The 23,074-nt window shown below is 40.7% G+C and overlaps 2 protein-coding genes across 2 annotated transcripts; both read left to right on the top strand.

The window, feature by feature from the left end:
• The first annotated feature begins 5,913 nt into the window (after window positions 1–5,913).
• On the top strand, window positions 5,914–6,918 carry LOC132493814 (olfactory receptor 51E2). Its single transcript, XM_060104664.1, has one exon. It carries the CDS (start codon window positions 5,956–5,958, stop codon window positions 6,916–6,918), a length of 963 nt encoding a protein of 320 aa, XP_059960647.1. The 5' UTR covers window positions 5,914–5,955.
• A 3,511-nt stretch (window positions 6,919–10,429) lies between these two features.
• Window positions 10,430–20,205, top strand: LOC132494181 (olfactory receptor 51I2-like). The gene is given in 5 exon segments (XM_060105203.1): window positions 10,430–10,719; window positions 19,231–19,344; window positions 19,346–19,755; window positions 19,758–19,964; window positions 19,967–20,205. Coding segments are annotated over 5 exon segments (1,260 nt in total).
• Window positions 20,206–23,074: the final 2,869 nt, after the last annotated feature.

Here is a 23,074-nt window from a genome sequence, read left to right as displayed (position 1 = left end):
AAATGTATTTCTACCTGATGTTCTTTCCAAACTAAGCATATTCTAAAATTTCTTTCTGCCCCAGCAGAAACTGAAAAGTGACTAGAATTGCAAAGGAATTACAACTTGTGTTATTTACTTAGAATTGTTTTAACTTGCAGCATATTTTTATGTAATGGCTTGATCCAGCAAGTTAATTATTTTTTCCAAGCTGGGTATATCCAATAATTCTAGAAATTTTAAAGTACATATTTCAATAATACATTGGTGTCACTCAATAATGGTGGGCCCTATAGCTGGTATCAGATCCGGCAAGGAAGTAGAGGTAGTCATTCATATCTATAGGGAATTTATAAAGTGACTACAGTACCGACTACTTAATAATTAGGATGATGTCAAAATCCTCAGCATATCTGACAATAATATTTTTAGTCTCAATTATTGCTAGTCTTTATCTTCCTGATCTTTGTATGTTGGAATGTCTCAGGACTTTGTTCTCAGACCTGTCTTATTCTTTGTTATATTCTCATTTTTGGTCATCTCATTCTAGCATCATGCCTTTAAATACCATCTATATGCTGGCAAATCCCAAATTAATATCTACAGTCCAGACTCATATCTAATTGCCTATGCATCACTATCTTCACTTGAACATCTAACAATCATCTTAGACTCATCATGTCCAAAACCATATCCTAATATTCACATCAAGGAAAAAACATTCTCAACCACAGTCTTCCATAACTCAGAAACTCTGCCTTTCAAGTTGCTGTGATAGAACACTTGGAGTTATTTCTGACACCTGTCTGTCTCTCCCATTCCACATCCAACCTTTTAGCAAATGCTGACAACTCTTTCTTCCAGGTATTCCAGATGTTGCTAACTGGAGTACAACTACTTTCTACTACCTCAACTGCTACCCCCATGATCCAAGCCATCATCATCTTGAACTTGAAATATTATAGTCTCCTGGTGGATCTTCCTTTAATCCACTTTTGCTTTACAGTACAGTAAAAGAAATTAAAAGTACAGTAAAGTACAGTAAAGTAAAATAATCCCCACCATAGTTAGATGGATTATTTTAATACACAAGACAAATCATGTCACTTCCTCTGCACAGCATGTTCCAGAAGCCCCCTGCCTTACCCAGGGAACATTCACAGTCATTATAATGTCTTGTAAGGATTTATGTGTTCTGGCTCCTTTCCATAATCTCAACTTCATCTCCAACTACTCTCCACTTTATTTACTTTACTACACCCACACTAGCCACCAAATATTCCCTTAAACTCACCAAGCATGCTTCATCTTCAGACTTTGCACTTGCAGTTCTCCTTACTTGGGACGTTCTTCCTCCAGATGCCCCTGTGGCTTACTGTCTCTTATCACGCAGGCTCTGCTCATGTGTCTCCTCACTACAGGGCCCTTTATATTATAAAAAATAATAATGACAACGACACCTCTCCCTCAATTCCTGCCTGATTTACTCTCTCTTCCTTACCTACCTTGTTTTAATTTCTAGCACTTTCACCCTCTCGCCAACATATTACATACCTGTTTAGCTCTTGTCTAGTTTCCCCATTACAAGGTAAGTTCTTTGAGAATAAGAACTCTTTGTTTCATTTATGCTGTCTTCCAGACCCTAAAACAAGGCCTGCCAGATAGAAAAATCATAATATCTCTGGATGGCGTGGCTCCATTTACCTCTCAAGGTTCATTGCTTCCTCTCTATGCTCCAGGCACAACAAACAACTTGCATTTCCTTAGCCCTGATTGCTCTATCTCACTTTCAAGTCTTTGTACAAGCTGTCACCTCCACCTACAGCACCCTCACTCTCTCCCTTCTCCTGACTTAGAATAGAAGTGACTTTCCTTCAGAGATGTTTTCACGACTTCTCAAGTCTGTCTGGTGTCCTTTTGAGGTGCTCCTACAGCACCTTCCTCATGACATCCCTTTTTAGACTCTACTGTAACCATTCTCCCCACAGCAGACTCTGCCCACTTCTCAAGACCAGGGACCATGTCTTAGTCGCCACTGGACATAAGTAAAAAAGTGCAGATGATGTGGACTTACAGACTGGATTTTTGCTTGTTTTTTTCCACACATGACGTAAGATGGGTCATGGAGAAAGGGACGAGAGAAAGAGAAAGAGGGGCTTGGGCTACAGTAGAAGGATGGGGTACCCAGAGTCCTAAACATGGGAAGGAGATGGAACTTCAGTCTTAAGAACTGGACAGTCAAGATGTCCTCACTACTTCTACTGAGGTTTCTCCTCCAGCACACCTCCCACGCACTAATGTGTGAAAAGCCCCACTGTCCAACAATCCTAGAAACTTGTAAGTTTCCATTCCTAGGAAGTGAGTGTGTAATCTGGATACTTGGGGAATGGGTGTTGCAGAGTAAATGTCATCTGTGACCCAAGTGAACAAGCTCACCATGAATTGGAGACTTTCCTAAAAGCCAGAACAGTGATGGAAACATGGCCACTGTTGCAGTTACTTGAACCCAGAGTCCAAGTGAAAATCCTGTAAGTTCTATAAGGCCCTATATTATCCAATTCCCCATTACCTCTCCGATTCTATCTGCCTACTATTCTTGCCCTGGTTCCGTCTGCTCAGGAACACTGGCCTACCAGATACATTCCCTTCTCAGGAACTTTTCTTGCACTTTCTGTTCCTTCTTCCTAGAATGGTCTTCATCAAATATCTCCATAAATATATTTCTCACTCCCTCAGGCTTCTGAAATGTTTTCATTATGTGTGGCCTTCTGCACATAATGTTGTGCAGGAGCTTCATTTAAAATTTCAACTACCCCCTTGATATTTATCTGCTCCCTTCTTCCCTTTATTTTTCTCCATAAGACTACCTAACATCCTATTTCACTTTTTATATCAACTCCATTTATTGTCTGTACTCTTAATCAGAATACTGCATGAGGGTGGGGATTTGTGTGTGTGTAGTCTATTTTTCTTATTACATTATAGACCCCTGATAAATATTTGTTGAATGTGAATGAATAAAGAGTCAGAATACCTGGTTCTTAGACCAATATTATAATTCATTAACTATGTGATCTAAGCAAAGAGGCTTTATGTCATGTATTCTTTATCTGTGACCCAGGTGCAATGAAAAGTGGCTTCCCTACCTCAAGGTCTGTGTCATCAACTGAAAGAAAAGCTGGGAAAAGAAAAGCTCAAGAGGTGCACAACCTTATTTTGAATTATGGGACTACATTTTTGTGTACCCATCTCGGTAAAAAGGCTGTGAACTCCTAGAGCCCAAGGACCTAACTATATACCCACGTTGTGTCTAGAAAAGTAGCTGATGAGGAAAAGCACTAACCACTGTGGCTTACTGGAGTTTGAGTTACTTGAAGGGGCGGAAATAGATTGTCTAGAGCCCTATACGTGTAAGTGCAGGAGTCATGGCAGAGGCGGTAAGCCCCTGGTGATCGCCCTCCCACCCACCAGACTGAAACAGTGGAAAGCCTGTGGGAGTGACACACAAGTGGCCATGGAGGTATTGTCCCCTGTCTGGGCCCTCAGTCTATATTCCCCTATCCTGTCCCCATGGGCTTCATGGGCAGAGTTATAAATAAACCTGTGCTTGAAAGGAAAAGTCAGATTCAGCTGCATCTCAACAGGATTGTACCATATTCAAGTGAGTGCATCCTCACTGGGGTCAAGCAGACCAAGGTCCCTGCCATCCTGAGGGACCTTGAAGACCCCACAAACTGTCTCAGGGCAGTTTTGGGAAGGGGAAGGGGAAGCCCTTGCATCTCACACATACCTTCATGGGCCAAGACGAAATGTTCCAGAGCATTAGCTGACATCCAGAAAAGCAAGTGAGTGTAAATGCAACAACCACATTCAGACCCAAATTGAAGCTGAAATTGGGTCTGGCCAGGGGTCACTTTAGGCAGAAAGCCAGAGCACATAAGAGGGAAACATGAGGTCTTCTGGGATAGGTAACTGGGGAGATGTGATGATGGCCCCAAGTCTTAGGCTGATACCAGCAAAGCAGAAAAGGGGCCCTGCGGAGAGAAGAGTCAGGGAGGTATCTGACTCTGAGACAAGCAGTGACCCTTCTGTCTGCCAGTGCTGATGCAGTAGCATCAGAGGCCCTGAGAAAGGGGAATGTGTTACTGTGCTCCCCTTGCTACCCTCCGTGCCTGTAAGCATCTGCATCTGAAAAAGGCTTTTCATTCTCTGACAGCAACTGAGTGGGCCAAATCTGGGATCTAATATTTGCCAAGGAAGGTAGCTGTAATATCTTGGCACATGCTCTGAGAATGGAGAAGAACAAAGAGTAAACAGAGGTGTGGATTTTCTGACCTTTGAACCTTAGATCTGTTCTTCCTTGCTTATCCAAGATGAGGATAATCCCATTTAAAATTTTAGTTTTCATTTTATCATATTATATTCTAAGACCCATGTTTTCCAAACTCTCTCCACTAAGGCCAAATAGAAGGGCATGTCCCAGTAGCAGAAAGGACCCAGGTTAGGAGTGAAGAAGAGTCTTGGGGTGGGGGTGAACAGGTTAACCTGAATACCACTGATGAAGACACCTGCAGAGTTTATTCTCAAGATTCAGAAACTCTTCTTGAAGCTAAGTCCTTAGCTCTTTAGAGACAATTAGCTCTAAATGCCAGGGCACCTAGGGAGCCTATCAGGGAAACAGTTAGAGGATAGGTCAGAGAACAGGGTGAGGCAGAGCAACACTGGGCTTCCTAAAAAAGAAATGTCTCGCCTAACATGAATGGTCAGCAGAGGTTCCAAGAAAGATAAAGCTCTAGGAGTATTAGGACTCAATCAAGTTCTCTTTGTGGTAGTGAGAGTGGCCTTAGAGGTAGCTTTTAAGTGAGGAGGAACCCATCAGCCAGGAACAGAGAGAAGAGCCTTCACAGAGATCATGCCTGGCAGCTAGGATCCTGCCAGCACTTCCATCTCCCAGGAAGTCATTGGAGGGAGCTACTGCCTTTCATTTGATAACCCCAGATAAGTTTCCTTGTTACCTTAAGAGATTGATTTTGGCCTTCTTTTCCTAGTTTTTATTTTGTGTTTTTTGTTTTTATTTTTATTTTTTAGCACAATTGTGTTTTTTTTCCTCTTCCACTGGCCTTAGACCTGGGGACCTGGAATCCTGAAGATTTGCAAACAAAACAAAACCAAAAACCTCCATATTCCCACTGTTTGGAACACCTTTTATTCCCTTCTCTGTCTGCTTAATTTTTACTCATGCTTCAAGACTAAACAGAAGGACCATCTTTTTTCAGAAAGGTTCCTCTGATCATGTATTTCACCCTCCCATGCATTAAATGCACATCTTTTGCTAACACTTATCCCAAGATTCTAATATTTGGGTTACTTGTCTATCTTTCACCCTAGACAGGGCATCTGAAGGGCAAAAGATGTCTTTGACTCTGTATCATCAGCATCTATCAAATAGCCTCCATATATAATAAGCCCTATAAGTAAATGCTTACAGAACCGATGAATGATTGAAGGGAAGAGTATGGAAAGAAAGGGTAAAAGGAAAACACAGCCTCTCAGGAAGAGTTTCCTGGTAAGGTATCTCTTAACACCTAGCTGAGAAAAGGGCAGCCCAGTATGCGGACAGTGAGGGTATGGGCCAGGATGAGGAGTCCAGGGAACTTGCGAAGCATAGATTTTGAGATAAGCATTGTTCTCTCCAGTTTCCCTTTTACAAATGTAAATGGTCTTAGAGAGTAGTGAATGATAAATGAATTTGAGCTGTCACTTTCCCCTATGGCAGGAGGCTTCAAAGAGCCTTCTTATGAGAGAGCCCAAATGACTCGGAGAAGAAGGAAGAGAGAGTAGGGGAGGGAGAGCTAAGGTGCATTCAGTTCCCAGGTCTCCAGGGCCAGCCTCTCTGATTGTGCTCCTTATCCTAACAGGCTAGCAGGCTGCCAGTGTGACCTCACCTGCTCCAGTGCCCCCTTCTCCGTGCCAGCTATGAGTGCCTGCAACTTCACACATACCACCTTTGTGCTTATTGGTATCCCAGGACTAGAAGAAGCTCATTTCTGGATCGGCTTCCCCCTGCTTTCTATGTATGCCGTGGCAGTGTTTGGAAACTGCATCGTGGTCTTCATCGTAAGGATGGAGCGTAGCCTGCACGTTCCCATGTACCTCTTTCTCTGCATGCTGGCAGCCATCGACCTGGCCTTGTCCACATCCACCATGCCCAAGATCCTAGCCCTCTTCTGGTTTGATTCCCGGGAGATTACCTTTGAAGCCTGTATAACCCAGATGTTCTTTATTCATGCTCTCTCAGCCATTGAGTCCACCATCCTGCTGGCCATGGCTTTTGACCGTTATATAGCCATCTGCCACCCACTGCGCCATGCCGCAGTGCTCAACAATAGAGTGACAGCCCAGATCGGCTTGGTGGCCGTGGCCCAGGGGTCCCTCTTTTTCATCCCACTGCCTCTGCTCATCAAACGGCTAGCCTTCTGCCAATGCAACGTGCTCTCACATTCCTATTGTGTGCACCAGGATGTAATGAAGTTGGCCTATGCAGACACATTGCCCAATGTGGTCTATGGTCTTACTGCCATTCTGGTGGTCATGGGTGTGGATGCCCTGTTCATCTCTTTGTCCTATTTTCTGATTCTACGAACAGTTCTGCAGCTGCCTTCCAAGTCAGAACGGGCCAAGGCCTTTGGAACCTGTGTGTCACACATTGGTGTGGTACTGACCTTCTATGTGCCTCTCATTGGCCTCTCAGTGGTGCACCGCTTTGGAAACAGCCTTGATCCCACTGTGCATATTCTCATGGGTGATGTCTATCTACTTCTGCCTCCAGTGATCAATCCCATCATTTATGGTGCCAAGACCAAACAGATCAGAACTCGGGTGTTAGCTGTGTTTAAGATCAGCTGTGACAAGGACTTTCAGGCTGTGGGAGGCAGGTGACCCTAACCATGGCACTTTTATCCTTAATGGCTTGATATAATGATTTCCTAATGTTAGCTTAATCCTAGTTGCCCACAAAAACATCAGTGCTTTTCTCTGGTTGGCTTCCAAACACTTCCTCTGCTTGGGATGAAATTGTTGAGGCTACCGTAATCCTTTTCCACAGGTAAAAATACTATTGACATCCTTATTATATAAAAAGCTTAAATAATAAAATAAATCAATAGTAAAAGAACATAAAGAAGAGTGAAAAAAAGTACAATTGGCTTTGAAACAAGGGAAAATTGTTCTGACTAGTAATCCAAGAACCCTATAGTAAAACAATACGTAACATTTTTGCCGATTAAATTACAGTGTTTATTAATGAAAATTCACAATGAAAGAGTTTGTGTTGAAACACATATCCTCGAGCATCACAGCTGATGATGTAATTGGCAAAATATAGCAAGAACTTTTTAAAAGTTGCATGCTTTAGGGAATTCCCTGGGGGTCCAGTGGTTAAGACTCTGTGCTTCCACTGCAGGGGGCACAGGTTCAATCCCTGGTCAGGGAATTAAAGATCCCACATGCCGTGTGGAGTGATCAATCAATAAATAAATGTTACATGCTTTAATGCTGTAATCTCACTTTTGAAAATTTATTCTAATGAAATATCCCTACCTATGGGGCAGGTACTATTTTTGACCCCCGTTACCAGTGAAAGAAATGAGGCTTACATTAACAAGAAAACTAAGTCACACAGCTTGTGGGTGCTGTGCCATGATCTGAAATTAAATTTCATAACCAAATACAGTTATTTAATGTCCATGCTATATTGCTTCCTGTTTAACATCTGCCATTTATTTCCTCAGCTTGTGTAAATCCTGTTTTCTCTCTGCTGTGTGCCTTATGAGGTGAATGACTGTATCTGTATTGAGAGGTAACACTGACCTTGTTGTGAGCAACAGATTTAGGTTACTCTTCATGTTTTACAGTGACCCTTCATGTTCTACAGCCTGCTTCTTTCCAGATTAAGGGAGAATATATCTTCTCAATCATGTCTCCCCTTTTTTAAGTGTATTCTGTATCTGTCAAACATTTCCAATGTCTGAGTTTCAACTTAGGTATAAGATATTATAAATCTTATTTTAAATTTTGCTAAGTGTAACACTTATTTCTTTCATGTTTATAGAATCCCATAAACTCAGATTTGGAGATGTGAGAGGTTCCCTGGTTTTCTTTCACACCAGTGCAGAAATCTGAATGCATCTTTTCTCAAGATGAGCTATTCCCATTGTATACTTGAGAAGGTCTGATGAGAAGCTAAAATCTGAAGGCAATCATTGGGCCTATGTGTTCCCTCAGTAGCTTCACTGAACAAATCTTAGGTGGGGGATTACGGTGGATAAACCATGGGGGAGACTCCAACCTGTGAGCTCTTTCTTAGGAGGAAGGAACCTAGGACTCTTAACCTCTCTCCTGGAGAAGGGTCTTCCTAACTTATGTATCTGTGAGCATCCAATTGTGATTCCCTGTCCAGAGGCAGTAGGATAGGCTTCAAAGTCTTGCAGCTAATCAATGCAAAAAGACCAAGGCTGAGAGAAAGAGACAAAATGGAAGAAATGGATGATTTCCCTAAAGAAACAAAGGGGTGCTCATGCTCTGTAAAAGTGGAGATTCAGGTATTAGACCTCACCCCAAATAATGAGGTCAGGAGCCTCGTTTTATGAGATTGAACCACCTATGTCTCTCCTCCCAACTTCCATCCTCTTTTATTTTCCTGAGCATTACTCTGCCTCGAATCATACCTTCCTGGCTATTGCCATATACCTAAGAGGATGACAATTTAATAAAGTGTGTATCTCATGCTCCCAAATTCCTCCCTGTTCACTGCAATACAATTTATTCATAGTCTATTGCTATCTCCCCTACCCCTCCTTCCGCCCTAAGATTTTCACTTTTTTTAAAGTAGTCCAACGTCTTATATTCATAGCAACACTATTCACAATAGCTAAAAATGTGGAAATAACCCAAGTGTTCTTCAACATATGAATGGATAAACAAAATTAGTATATACATATAATGGAATATTATTCAGCCATATAAAGAACAAAATAATGATACGTTCTACAACATGGATGAATCCTGAGAACATGATGCTAAGTGAAACAAGCTAGACACAAAACAACAAATATAGTATGATTCCACTTATATAAGGTACTAAAAATTCATTGAGACAGAAAGTAGAATAGAGGTTACCAGGGACTAGGGGGAAGGGAGAATGAGGGGTTATTTTTTAAAGGGTACTAAGTTTGGGATGATGAAAAAGTTCTAGAAATGGATAGTGCTAATGGTTGCACAACAGTGTGAATATACTTAATCTCACTGTATTGTACACCTAAAAAAATTTGTTAGAATGGTACATTTTATGTATGTTTTGCTATGATAAATAATTACCAAGAAAGAATATAAAACATATCACCATCAATTTAATAACAAGAACATATTGAAATGATTGCATTTTGGATACACTGGGTTAAAGGAACTATATTATTAAGGTTTTTTAAAAAAAGTATCCCAAAGAGGAAGATACTTAATCCCCATATTGAGAGGAGGACAGATCCTTGGGATGAGATTTAGGAGCTCAGAACCCCTCTTCTGCCACTAAGTGGTGACCTTGTCTAAATCACATCACATCTCTTTGAACGAAGTTTGTAACCTTGATGATTAAATTAGATAAACTCTAAATCCCATCTCTATTCTAAATATTATGTGCTCTGAGCATTAAGAAGCCAGGAACAATTCTAAAGGTACTGCAAATCTGAAGCTCTCCAGGATCTCCTTGGGAACTGCTTTCTGACCCACGTAAGAAAACTAGCCCCCTTCCCTGAGGCCACACATGCTATTTACCCAAACACAGTATTTATCAACTTGATCTCCTACTCCCCGATTCTGCCAATTATAGCTCTTTCCAAAAATCAAAACTTCTCTCAAAGACTGAGGCTTTTCCACCCAGGAGATATTCACGGGCTCTCTGAAAGGAAGGCCCGTCCAACAGAGAGAGCAAACCATTCTGACTCATCAAGTCAATTCACTCCTTGTGAGGTTCGTTTCCCTCTTCTGTTTATTAGGAGCAATAATAGAATTGACCACTCAGTGTGTTTGTGAGGATTATGTGCAATTATCCAGCACAACGCAATAGTGCAATATTTAATACATAGTATAAACTCAATAAATACTTATTATTATTATTATCTTCATCATCAGGGAGGAGGTGGATAATAATTCCTGCCTCTCAGGGACATTGAGGGGATAGAAATGTGGGTTTCTGCCTTTGGCAAGCAAGACACACAGGTTTTTTTTAAACACTCATCTGATCACATTAGCCTGGGAGTTTGGAGTTTAGGACCTGGGTTTTTTTCCTCTCTTTCTCTTATACCAGTACCAGGACTAAGATTGGGAGATGGGATAAAGGAAGGGAATGTAGTAGATAGGGGAGGTGGGACTTACATGGGATTCAAATTGGATTGAAATGACTGATTTTATGCACTACAGGAGGAAGATCAACAGAAAAGCCATAGTTTTCAAAGTTGTCCCTGGAAAATGTGATTGCATCCTAGAAGGTGACAAACTAAAGGGGGGTTATGACCATTGCTTATTGCTTGTTCACACAGACCAGGGTCCTGGGAGAGTGTTTGCATTTTGTTTCCCAATGACCTGGAAACGCTTCCAGGAGGAGGGCCTCTGGGTGCTTGGGGAGCTGAGTCAACTCGTAGAGGTAGTTGCAGGCAGCCCCTGCCATGTGAGACCTCCAGGTCTCAGGCAAGTGTTCACTGTAGTGAGAGTATCTTTCCCAGTGAAAAAGGGTCTCCAGGGACTGAGGACCATAAAAATACTGCCTTGTTCCCAGCCATGTTTATGTTGGCCTGGACAGTGGACAGCACCAGTTTAGGTAGCCAAATCCCCATGAGAGCCAAAGTGTCTGAGGTTGCCCCATAAGCAGGACAACTCCCATCACTCCACAGTAATTACATGTAGCCCCCATCTCTGAGCAGCACATCATTTATCCCACACTGGACTGACAAGAAATAAGGACAGAACATAAGTTTGTTTTTTTGTTTTGGGGGATAGAGATTTCCTCAGGCTTTTTTTATTATTAGAAGAAAAGATTTACTCTCAATACACATTTAAGGCCAGAGATTACCAGAATCAACATATCTGAGATTCTTTCCAATGATGATCACCACGAATTCTCCCAACTGATGCCAGAATTCATGCCCAATGCCTATTTTTTAATGTTATTTAACGTTAAATGTTCGAGGATAGCTTACAATGTTCTAGGCTCTGTAAAAAAATGAACAGGATACAAAAATAAACAACAGTGGATATTGTAGTGTATGTCAGATATTATCCAAAAGAAAAGGGATAACAAATGTTGGCAAGGACGTAGAGAAAAAGGAACATTTGTGCACTGTTAGTAGGACTGTAAATTGGTGCAGCCACTATGGAAAACAGTATGGAGATTACTCAAGAAATTAAAAATAAACATGCCATAAGCAATCATTACCTCAAAGAGATATCTGCACTCATGTATTGATTGCAGCATTATTCACAATAGCCAATGTATGGAAACAACCTAAGTGTCTGTCAGTGGATGACTGGATAGAGAAAATGTGATATACATGTATATTACATATACATATTATATATATATATATATAATATATGGAATGCTACTCAGCCTTTTAAAAGAAGGAAATCCTGACATTTGTGACAAGATGGATGAAACAGGAAGGAATTATGCTAAATGAAATAATTCAGACAGAGATAGACAAATAGAGCATATTATCACTTATATGTGGAATCAAGAAGAAAAAAAGTCAAGCTCAAAGAAACAGAGAGTAGAAAGGTGGTTGTCAGAGGCTGGGGTAGGGGAGGGGCAAATAGGGAAACATTGGTAAAAGAATACAAACTCTTAGTTATAAGGTGAGTAAGTTCTGAGGATCTAATGTATAACATGATGACTGTAGTCAATAATACTATATTGCATAATTGAAAATTGCTAAGAAAGTATAGCTTAAGTGTTCTCAGCGGGAAAAAAAAATTGATATTTGAGTTAATTTGTTAATTAACTGAATGGTGGGAATCCAATTCTTTCACAATGTATATGTATATATAATCATCACATTGCACATTTTAAATATATTGCAGTTTTATTTGTTAATTATATCTCAATACATTAATAAATTAACTCAAAGTCAATCACTGACCTAAATGTAAAATTTTTTAGATGTATGCATAAACCTGTAAAACTCTTAGAAAAACATAAAAGAAAATCTTCAGGATTTAGGGCAAAGCCTTCTTAGTCTTGACACCAAAAACATAATTCATTTAAGGAAAAACTGATAAATTAAGCTTCAGTAAAAATAAAAATTGCTGTTATGTCAAAGACTCAGTTAAAAGGATAGAAAGACACTATATGGAGTGTGAGAATATGTATGTAAATTACATATCCGAAAAAGGCCTAGTATCTAGAATATAAAAAACTCTGAAAATTCAACTAGAAAAAAAACTAATTAAAAATTGGCAAAAAACATAAAGTGATATTTCATGGGAAAAGATACATAGATGCAAATAAACACAAGAAAAGAGGTTCAAAGTTATTAGCCAGTAGGAAATGAAAATTAAAACCATGGTGAGATAGCAATACACATCTGCTAGAATGGCTAACTGTTTTTACAAATATGAAAACATCAAATGCTAGCAAGGATGTGGGGAAATTGGATACTTAATTCATTGCTGATGAAATGTGAAATAGTATAGCCAGCCATTCTGAAAAACATTTTGATAGTTTCTAAAAAACTAAACATGCAACTGATATATGGCTGAGCATTTGCACTCTGGTATTGATCTCACAGAAATGAATTATTTGCACTGAAAGCTTGTACACAAATGTTTATAGTAACTTTAAAATAATAGCCAAAAACTGGAAACAACACATATGTTCTTCAACAAATGAATGGTTAAGCAAACAGTTTAACATGCCCTACAATATTGTTCAGCATTTAAAAAGAATAAACTATTGAAGATGATGGAGTAGGAAGAAGACCTTGAGCTTTCTTCCTCCCATGGGTAGACCAAAATTACAACTATTTACAGAGCAACTATTTACGAGAATGACCTGAGGACTAGCAGAAAAGATTTTCCACAACTAAAGATATAAAGAAGAAACCGCAATAAGATGGGTAGGAGGGGCAGAGACAGTGTAGTCAAGACTCACATCCCTGGGAAGGCAATGCACAAACAGAAGGATAATCACAATAGAGGTTCTCGCCAAGAAAAAAATTATCCAAGTCCTACATCAGGCTCTCCAGTTCTGGGGTCTTGTATCAGAAAGATGAAACCCTGGAACATCTGGCTTTGAAGGTCAGTGGGATTTGCCTATGAGAGAGGTAGAGGGCTGTAGGAGACAGAGACTCTGCTCTTAAAGAGCACACACAAAATCCCCATGCTCTGAGTCCCAGCAGAAATTAAGGAAATAATCCCACTTACAATTACATCAAAAAAATAAAATAACCTAGGAATAAATCTAACCAAGGAAGTATAGTAACAGACCTTTACTTGGAAAACTATAAGACTGATGAAAGAAATTGAAGATGACAAGCAAATGGAGATATATGTGTTCATGAATTGGAAGAATTAATAGTGTTAAGATGGCTATACTATCAAAGGCAACTTACAGATTCAACACAATTCCTATCAAAATGCCAGTGGCATTTTTCATAGTACTAGAACAAATAATTCTAAAATTTGTATGGAAACACAAAAAAGACCCCCAATAACTAAAAGAATCTTGAGAAAGAAGAACAAACCTGGCAGTATCACAAGTCCTAGTTTCAAACTATACTACAAAGCTACAGTAATCAAAACAGTATGGTACCAGCACAAAAACAGACATATAGATCATAGAACAAAATAGAGAGCTCAGAGATAAATCCACACTTAAATGGGCAATTAACCTATGACAAAGGAGGCAAGACTATGCAATGGAGAAAAGACAGCCTCTTTAATAAATGGTGTTGGGAAAACTGGACAACTATATGCAAAAGAATCACACTGGACTACTTTCGCATACCATATACAAAAATAAACTCAAAATGGATTAAAGACTTAAGTGTAAGACCTAAAACTATAAAATGTCTAGAAGAAACATAGGCAGTACATTCTTTGACATAAGTCTTAGGAATAATTTTTGGATATGTCTTTTCAGTCAAGGGCAACAAAAGCAAAAATAAACAAATAAAACTACATCAAACTAAAAAGCTTTCCTTTGTACATCAGAGGAAACTATCAACAAACCCAAAAGGCAGCCTACTTAATGGTGAGAAGATATTTGCAAATGATGTAACTGATAATGGGCTAATATCCAAAAATATACAAAGAACTCATACACTCAACATAAAAACAAACAAACAAACATTAAAAAATGGGCAGGGAACCTGAATAAACAATTTTCAAAAGAAATACAGATGGTCAACAGACACACGAAAAGATGCTCAACATCACTAATAATCAGGGAAAAGCAAATCAAAACCACAAAGAGCTACCACTTAACACGAGTCAGAATGGCTATCAACAAAAACAACAAATAACAACTGTTGACAAAGATGTGTAGAAAAGGGAACCCTCTTGCACTGTTTGTGGGAATGTAAATTGGTGCAGCCACTATGGAAAACAGTATGGGAGTTACTCAAAAAATTAAAATTAAAACTACCAAATGGTCCAGCAATTCCACTTCTGTGTTTTTATTCTGAAGAAAACAAAAACACTAATTTGAAAAGATGTATGCACCCTTATGTTCATTGCTGCATTATTTACAATAACCAAGACATGGAAGCAGCCTAAGTGTCCATTGATAAATGAATGGATAAAGAAGATGTAGTATATATATATATACAATGGATATTACTCAGCCATAAAAAAGAACGAAGTCTTGCCATTTGCAATAACATGGATGGACCTGGAGGATATCATGCTAAGTGAAATAGTCATACAGAAAAAGACAAATACTATATAACTTCACTTATATGTGAAATCTAAAAAACAAAACAAACAAACAGAAACAGAGTCATAGATACAGAGAACAAACTGGTGCTGGCCAGAGTGGAGAGGCGTGGAGGGATGAATGAAATAAGTAAGAGAGATTAAGAGGTATAAACTTCTAGTTATAAAATAAGTAAGCCGGGCTTCCCTGGTGGCGCAGTGGTTGAGAGTCTGCCTGCCGATGCAGGGGACACAGGTTCGTGCCCCCGTCCAGGAAGATCCCACATGCCGTGGCGCGGCTGGGCCCGTGAGCCATGGCCCCTGAGCCTGCGCGTCCGGAAACTCTGCTCCACAACAGGAGAGGCCACAACAGTGAGAGGCCCGCGTACCGCAAAAATAAATAAATAAATAAATAAGCCATGAGGATGTCATGCACAGCATAGGGAATATAGTCAGTAATACTGAAATAGCAGATGGTAACTAGATTTATCATGGTGATCATTTTGTGATGTATAAAAATATCGAATCACTATGTCAGACATCTGAAACTAATACAATATTGTAAATCAATTATGCTTCAATTTTAAAAAGGCATGAACTATTTTTTTTTTTTTTTTTGCAGTACGCGGGCCTCTCACTGTTGTGGCCTCTCCCGTTGTGGAGCACAGGCTCCGGACGCGCAGGCTCAGCGGCCATGGCTCACGGGCCCAGCCGCTCCATGGCATGTGGGATCTTCCCGGACCGGGGCACGAACCCGTGTCCCCTGCATCAGCAGGTGGACTCTCAACCACTGCGCCACCAGGGAAGCCCCAGGCATGAACTATTAATACATGGAATAAGCTGGTTAAATCACCAGATAATTATGCTGAGTGGGAAAAAAATCCCAAAAGATTATATACTGTATCACTTCATTTATATAACAGTCTTGCAGTGACAAAATTATAGAGATAAAGAACACACTAGTGATTGCTAGGGATTAAAAAGGGGATGGTGAAGGAGGGAAGTGGGAGTGGCCATAAAAGAAAAAAATGAGGGAGCCTTGTGACAATGGAAATTTTAAGTACCATGACTGTAGCAATGTCGATACCCTTATTTTGATATTGTACTATTGTTTTGCAAGATACTAATTTTGGGGGAATTGAGTGAAGGATACATGGGATCTCTGTATTAAGTCTTACAACTGCTTATGAATCTACAACTGCTCAAAAAGATTTTTTTTTTAAATCTTGAAGTGTCTCAGGTTCTGCTATGGCATTCAGAATTTTTTGCTGTAAGTGACCAGCAGCCGACAAAGAAGTGGTTAAAAGGATGGAGATGGGGTTGACATGAAACACACATGCTTTAGAATGGTCTCTCTGGCAAGGTGTGGCTGTAGGAGTGGAAGCAGGTAAAAGAGCAGATGGGCTGGGAAAGACTCTTAGAGATGGCACACTTGATGGCCTTTGTTTCTCACTGTGAAGTTAAGAACAGTAACAAATTAGCTACTGAGAGTAAGATGGCAGGTTGGATAAACAGCTTGAGAAGAATGGTGACAATTTAAAAACTGAAAGGAAAATTATGGAGTACTGCTAAAGTCTCAGCTCAGGTCAATGACCATGACTTTGCTTGGATGTAAGATTTCAAAGTTAAATAATTTTTCCTAAGTTTACTGATCACCTCTGGAGGAGAAAGGGAGATAGCCTGGGCCCAGTTCAGATGGGAGAGTGCAGCTAAAATCAAAGAGGAGAAAAGTCAAATGTGTTCATAGAAAGCAGCTCCAGGTGAATGACTGTAATCCACATTGTTATAGGATAAAGCTGAGGTCAGAGCTATTTTGGAGTAGAGCTCTCAAAAAAATGAGAAAGAAGGGACATAGGACTTGTATGAGGTGAGAAACTGAGCAAGAAACAGAGAAGAACTTGAACCAATTCTATCTTTCTTTCTTTTTCTTTCTTTCTTTCTCTTTCTTTCTTTCTTTCTGGCTGCGTTGGGTCTTTGTTGCTGCGCGTGGACTTCTAATTGCAGTGGATTCTCTTGTTGCAGAGCACGGGTTCTAGGCACATGGGCTTCAGTAACTGTGGCTCAAAGGCTCTAGAGCTCAGGCTCAGTAGTTGTGGCACACGGGCTTAGTTGCTCTGTGGCATGTGGGATCTTCCCGGACCAGGGCTCGAACCTGTGTCCCCTGCATTGGTAGGCGGATTCTTAACCACGGTGCCACCAGGGAAGCGCTGAACCAGTTCTTAATGGCTCTGCAGTTCATATACTTTCCACTAAATTCCCTCCTTTTTGAACCTGTTGGATTCAGCAGGTCAGCCCCAGGATAGGAGTGAGGGCAGAGTCTGTGCTAGCCTCAGTCTGGAGCTACAAGCCTAGATTCTTGGAGTCTGTCCCAGAATGAGACCCAAGAGTTTAGAACAGGGTCTGTGGGCCTTTCAAAAGTCTGCCCTCTCCCCACTTGCTCTAGGAAGGCTTCCCTGATTCCCTCTGCCTGGGTTAGGCCAACACTACTAGGCTCTCAACACATCACTCCATAGCCCCCACCCTCTACAAAAACTGGCTGCTCCTGCCAGATTCATTCTGGGGCCTGGCTAAGAGGACGCTGTCTTCAGGAATATTGTCTTGGAAGGATTTCAAATGCAAATAGGCTGTTGAAGCAGATAGTCTTTGAAGATCATTTAAACTTGGTGGGATATTGTAGAATCTATGAGTCTGTCTCATTTTCCCCCTTATTGTTTGGTTCCTCCAACCACTTCCTTGTTCCAAAAGCTAGCCCAAACTTGTTCACTCCTCAGGGACCTGAGTGGAGTGACTCCTCTGTGGCTCAAGCCTGGCCTTCCCTGGAGATAGGCACTGCAGCTAAACATCCCAAAGACATCCTGGGCTCTTGCAGGATGTGGAGTGGCAGAACAGCTGGGGACAACAGCCAGGTTGAGTAACCTGGACCCTCAACACACCCTCTTCTCCACTTCCAGGATGGGTGGCCACCAGCACCTCATCCTCCACCATCCAGGTGGAGGTAACAGTGGGAAAGGTCTGGAAGTCAGGCAGAAGAAAGAGAAATAACCAGTCTTGAACAATAGGAGACAGTAGTGCCATCTTGAGAAGAGGGGCTGAAGGAGGCTACCTTCCTGAGGGTCAGGAAGCTTACAACTCAGAGAAGAAGTGGAATCCCAGTCCACATTTCCAGGGAGAGCTGTCCCTCGTAGTATCTGCAGAGAGAGAGTAGATGAGGGGAAGTGTCAAGTTCTCTCGGCATCTGGTATTCATTTTCCTTATTTATTATCAACCCATTTTATACTCTAATGTCAAAAAAATTAATTTGGTTCATGATTTCTTTATTTCAAAAATTTTCATAAAGAATTTTCCTCTCTCTTTTGAATAATTCCTTATCTCAAAGAGTATTTTTACGTATCTTTAACTTATTTTATCCCTTATAATTATTTACAAAATATGTCTGCACAAGTTCTGTGTTGGAACTTCTCTGTTTATTTAGTTTTGAATGGAATGAATTCCATCAGGTTTTGATGTGCTTAGAAATAGTGTCTGAGAGAGAAGGGATGGAGGACTCCAGAGCTACACTGTCAGCAACTTTACTTCACTCTATTTTCTTTAAAAGGCTTCTACCAGAATATGCACAGTCCTCTGATCCAGAGGGATAATGCTTGTGACCCTCTTAAAATAAAGAAAAAAAGAGAGGTCAGTCCTATTTTCAGAGTGAGTTGATTTTGTTGGCTAGATATGACATAACTGTAGACCCCAGGATTCAGACTAAAGTCCCTTGTAGTTCTCTGACCTATTTTTGGTGGATTTTTCATCTCTGCTAAAAGATATTTGTGAGGCTGTTTCCCTTACATTCTTTTATTAACCTACCTTTAAAGAGTTTTTTGTTTGCTTATTTACTTTTTTTGTTTTGTATTGAAGTTTAAAAGAAAATCCAAGAAAAACACTTATAATAAGCCCATGCTGTCAACCCTTCAGGCTTCCACAGTATGTTTGCAATTTATTTCCATGAGGTCACTGCTTCTTGTTTAAAAATAGAGCATTTTTATTAGACTCTTTACGATCATCTCACATTTTTAAAGAAAGCACTGCTTTCTTCAATATGTGAAGAGATCAGCATTTCACATATGAAATGCTATTTTTGTAGTCAGTGGGTTTAAATTATACTTATTCTCTAGTTTGCTTTTAGATGGAGTACATTTTTCAATCTCTTTCACATTTCATATTTGCTGTTGTGTGTGAACCCATGTCACCTAGTATCAGAGCTGGTGTTTTTCCAATGTTTTTGTCTTGTCTTATTTTTCTGCCCAGATTGAAGAGGTCCCCTCTCTCTGAAGAACTCATCTGTGCCCCAAGGATACTCCTTTCCCAGTCCTTTGCCAACATCTCCTTCTTCCAGCCACCTGCTTTCCTAATGATTGGCATCAGGGCTGGAGGCCATTCATGGCTGGATCTCCATCCCCTTCTCCCCCATGTACACTGCGGCCCTCACTGGAAACTACCTGATCCTCTTGGCTGTGAGGAGGACCCCCAACCTGCACCAGCCCATGTACTACTTCCTGTCCATACTGGTGGTCACCGTTGTGGGCCTCACCTTGTCCACAATGCCCACCACCCTGGCTGTGCTCTCGTTTGACCATTAGCTCATTGGCTTCAGTGCCTGCTTGGTCCAAATGTTCTTCCTCCACTCTTTCTCCATGGTGGAGTCCTCATTGCTCCTGGCCATGTCATTTGACCACTTTGTGGCCATCTCTAACCCCCTGCGCTATGCAGCTGTCCTCACAATCAATGTCATCATCAGGATGGGGCTGGTCATTGTGACCCGTGCTACCTTGCACAAAACTTCTGCCTTGGCAATAATGTCTTGTCTCACTCATTCTTTTTCCATCCTGATGTGATGAGAAGAGCCTGTGCTGACATCACCATAAACATCCTCTATGGGTTCTATGTGGTACTGTCCCCAGGGGGCATAGATTCTCTGCTCATTGTCCTGTCCTACACTCTCATCCTGCCCACGATCCTGGGGCTGGCCACTCCCAGGGAGCTCATCGGGCCCTCAACACCTGTGTCTCCCATATCCTGGCTGTCTGTGTCTTCTTTATTCCAGGTATCACCATGTCCATGATCCACCATTTTGGGAGGCACCTTCTCCCCATTGTACATGCCTTTGTTGCCTATGTGTACCTGCTGGTGCCCCCTGTGCTCAACCCCATCATCTACAGTGTCAAGTCCAAGTCCATCAGGGAGGCCATGCTCAGGGTCCTGAGGGGGAAATGTCAGAGTTGATGATGCAGGATGCCTGCAGGATTGGGGCCCTGAAAAGAGTTTGGTAAACCAAAAAAATAAACTTCTGGATAGATCAAGTCCCACCCATAGCTTCGTTTTGGACATCTGGGAAAAAAGGTAATAGATAATTATGAGAGACTTTCATTTATTTATTCTCCCATTTATTTCACATATATTTTCTCAATGCTAACTTTTTTCAGGTCCTATGTTAAGTACCAGGAACACAGAAATGATTTATAAATGGTCTTGCCCTTCAAACATCTCACCTTTATATATATATGAAAAATACCCAAGGGGGACTTCTCTGGTGGCGCAGTGGTTAAGAATCCGCCTGCCAATACAGGAGACATGGGTTCGATCCCTGGTCTGGGAAGATCCCACATGCCACGGAGCAACTAAGCCTGTGCACCACAACTACTGAGCCTGCGCTCTAGAGCCCACGAGCCACCATACTGAGCCCATGTGCCACAGCTACTGAAGCCCGCATGCCTAGAGCCTGTGCTCTGCAACAAGAGAAGCCACCACAATGAGAAGCCCATGAACCGCAACAAAGAGTAGCCTCCACTCACCACAACTAGAGAAAGCCCGAGAGCAGCAACGAAGACCCAATGCAGCCACACACACACACAAAAAAGCCCAAATAGGAAAGTGTTTAATACAGTGTAATAAGCTCATTGTTAAAGGTTTGTGCAGAATTCTGGGTAAGCAGAGGAGCAAGTTATTTACCTCAGTTGCTTTGGCTTTCTCTACAATGGGAATATTATAGTGTCTATCTTATAATGTTGTTATAAGGATCAAGGTATGGAAAGTAATGTACAACGTATAGTAAATACCAATAAAAGTTTTCTCTTGTTGTTATTGTACTAATCGCTCATTTATTCATCAGAAACAATGTTTGATCTCTGGCTAATTTCTGAGACCTCAGAAATGAACCAGACTCAAAATTTTGCTTTTGAGAACCTCATAGCCTATTTGAGTAGAGAGAAAAATAAGTAGGCAACTATGATGACAAGTAATAAGTTATTGATGCAGGGTAAGCACAGGGATGTGTAAGAAAAAAAAAGTAGAACTGTCCGGTTTATGAGTTTTCTGGAGGCTGTGTCTGGGCTAGATCCTTTAAAAAATAGAGTATATTATGCAGATGCAGGAATACGGAGTAGTTTGGGGCAAGTGGAGAAAGAGTAGGAGAGGATACTGTAAATGGAGGAAACAGTAAGTTTGCTTTCTTAGAAGAACAAACGGTTTAGTGTGATTAGAGAAGAGAAGTGGCAAAAGATGAGGCTGGAATAGAAGGCAGGGCTCAAGCAAGCAGAACTTTTAAAAATATAGTATATGCAAAGGGAGTTGGGTCTCTTCCTGGGTACAAGTATGGTGCTGCTTCCAGTGGGTCATGCTCCATTCTAAAGAGCATATGGGATTTTGAAGTGAGATCTTAAAGGGATCTTTGTACGTTTATACAGCACTTACTATCTTCTACTTTATATTCTAGTGATAATGAAATTACAGTGACTCCCATATCAAGGATTTTTTTTTTTCTTATTTGTCTCCTAGAAGTAAAGGCCCAGCAGAGAATCTGTGCTTGGTGATGATTTGCCAGAGTGAATTTTCCAAAGACTAAAAGGGCAGAACCACACCCAGAAGAGAACTCAGTATTCTAGGTCTGCTGAAACTTCAGAGTTTTTTATTGAGTTGAAATAGGCTGTGAACAGATGGAAAGAATATTAGACTAGACATCAGAAGACTTAGATTCTAGTACCGCCCTTGATATTATTTTCTTCCCTGTGTTCTTTTGAAAAACACTTTCTCAAGTCAGAGTATTAGTTTCTGCATTTGAAATATAGGGATAATACTTCCTTCATTCCACCACAAGAGGGATAAGAAAATAAAATGAGGAAAAGAAATAACAAGGTTCTTGAAATCCAAAATAAAGTACATTTCTTTAAGCAAGTATAGTTCCTAAAGTTTCATTTCTTCCCCTATTTTTTATAGTTTGTGATGAAATTTAAAGAAAATATCCCCATGACCATTGGTCAAAGTTTGGGGGACTACTCTTAGACAGAGGAAATCAAGGTGGATATAAGAAGAGGAAAATTGAGAAGTTAAATGGCACACAGTTTGGAAAATGTCTTCTTCTTAAAGTCTAAAACTCTTAGGACTGTATGTGAGACTCTTAGGTTGATTTCTCCCAGAAACAAATTTTGAGACAAGACTTAATTACAAGTAGTTTATTCGAGAGGTTTTTCCAGGAAGTTTGTTAAAATAGAGAGAGAGAGAAGTAAGAAAACCAGTAAGGGTAAGTGATTGAACGTGTTACCTGTGTGAATAAATGGGGTGAAAACTCAAGGAGTAATTTGGAAACACAGTGTAGAATATGCTTCAGAGTTATCACCACTGTGGAGCCAGGAAGGTGAGATATTTACCCTCCCGTTTGTCATTGGCTGAGAGCTGCTTCCTAGCACTTCATGTCTGCCCCTGTGTGATGGAAAGAAACCCTCCAAGTGGGGACTCATAATTGGGATGCGGGAGGATACTGTCGGGATAGAAAAGTGAGTGCTGAGGGTTATGGGAGGGGTACTCGGTGTACACCACACTCTTCACCTGGCATCACTCTGGTCACAGGTTTACACTAAGTTAACTGCATCCATCACTCATCCTTCATGGTGGTGGCAATTTCAGAAAGAGAAAGAAAGGAAAAATATTTATAACTAAACGTACAGAGGAACAATCTAGAGGTCCCATTACTCTGGTCCCAAGGTAAAATTAATATTCATAATTTCCCTCTTTTACCACCCATTCTAGATTTCACCCTTTCATGGTCAGAGTTCTGCAGGTTCAGGCTACTTACCCAACAGCAAGCAACCCAGACCTT

This window comes from Mesoplodon densirostris, chromosome 7 (assembly GCF_025265405.1).
Source record: "Mesoplodon densirostris isolate mMesDen1 chromosome 7, mMesDen1 primary haplotype, whole genome shotgun sequence".
Taxonomy (NCBI): domain Eukaryota; kingdom Metazoa; phylum Chordata; class Mammalia; order Artiodactyla; family Ziphiidae; genus Mesoplodon; species Mesoplodon densirostris.
This window is presented reverse-complemented; position numbering and strand designations above follow the sequence as displayed.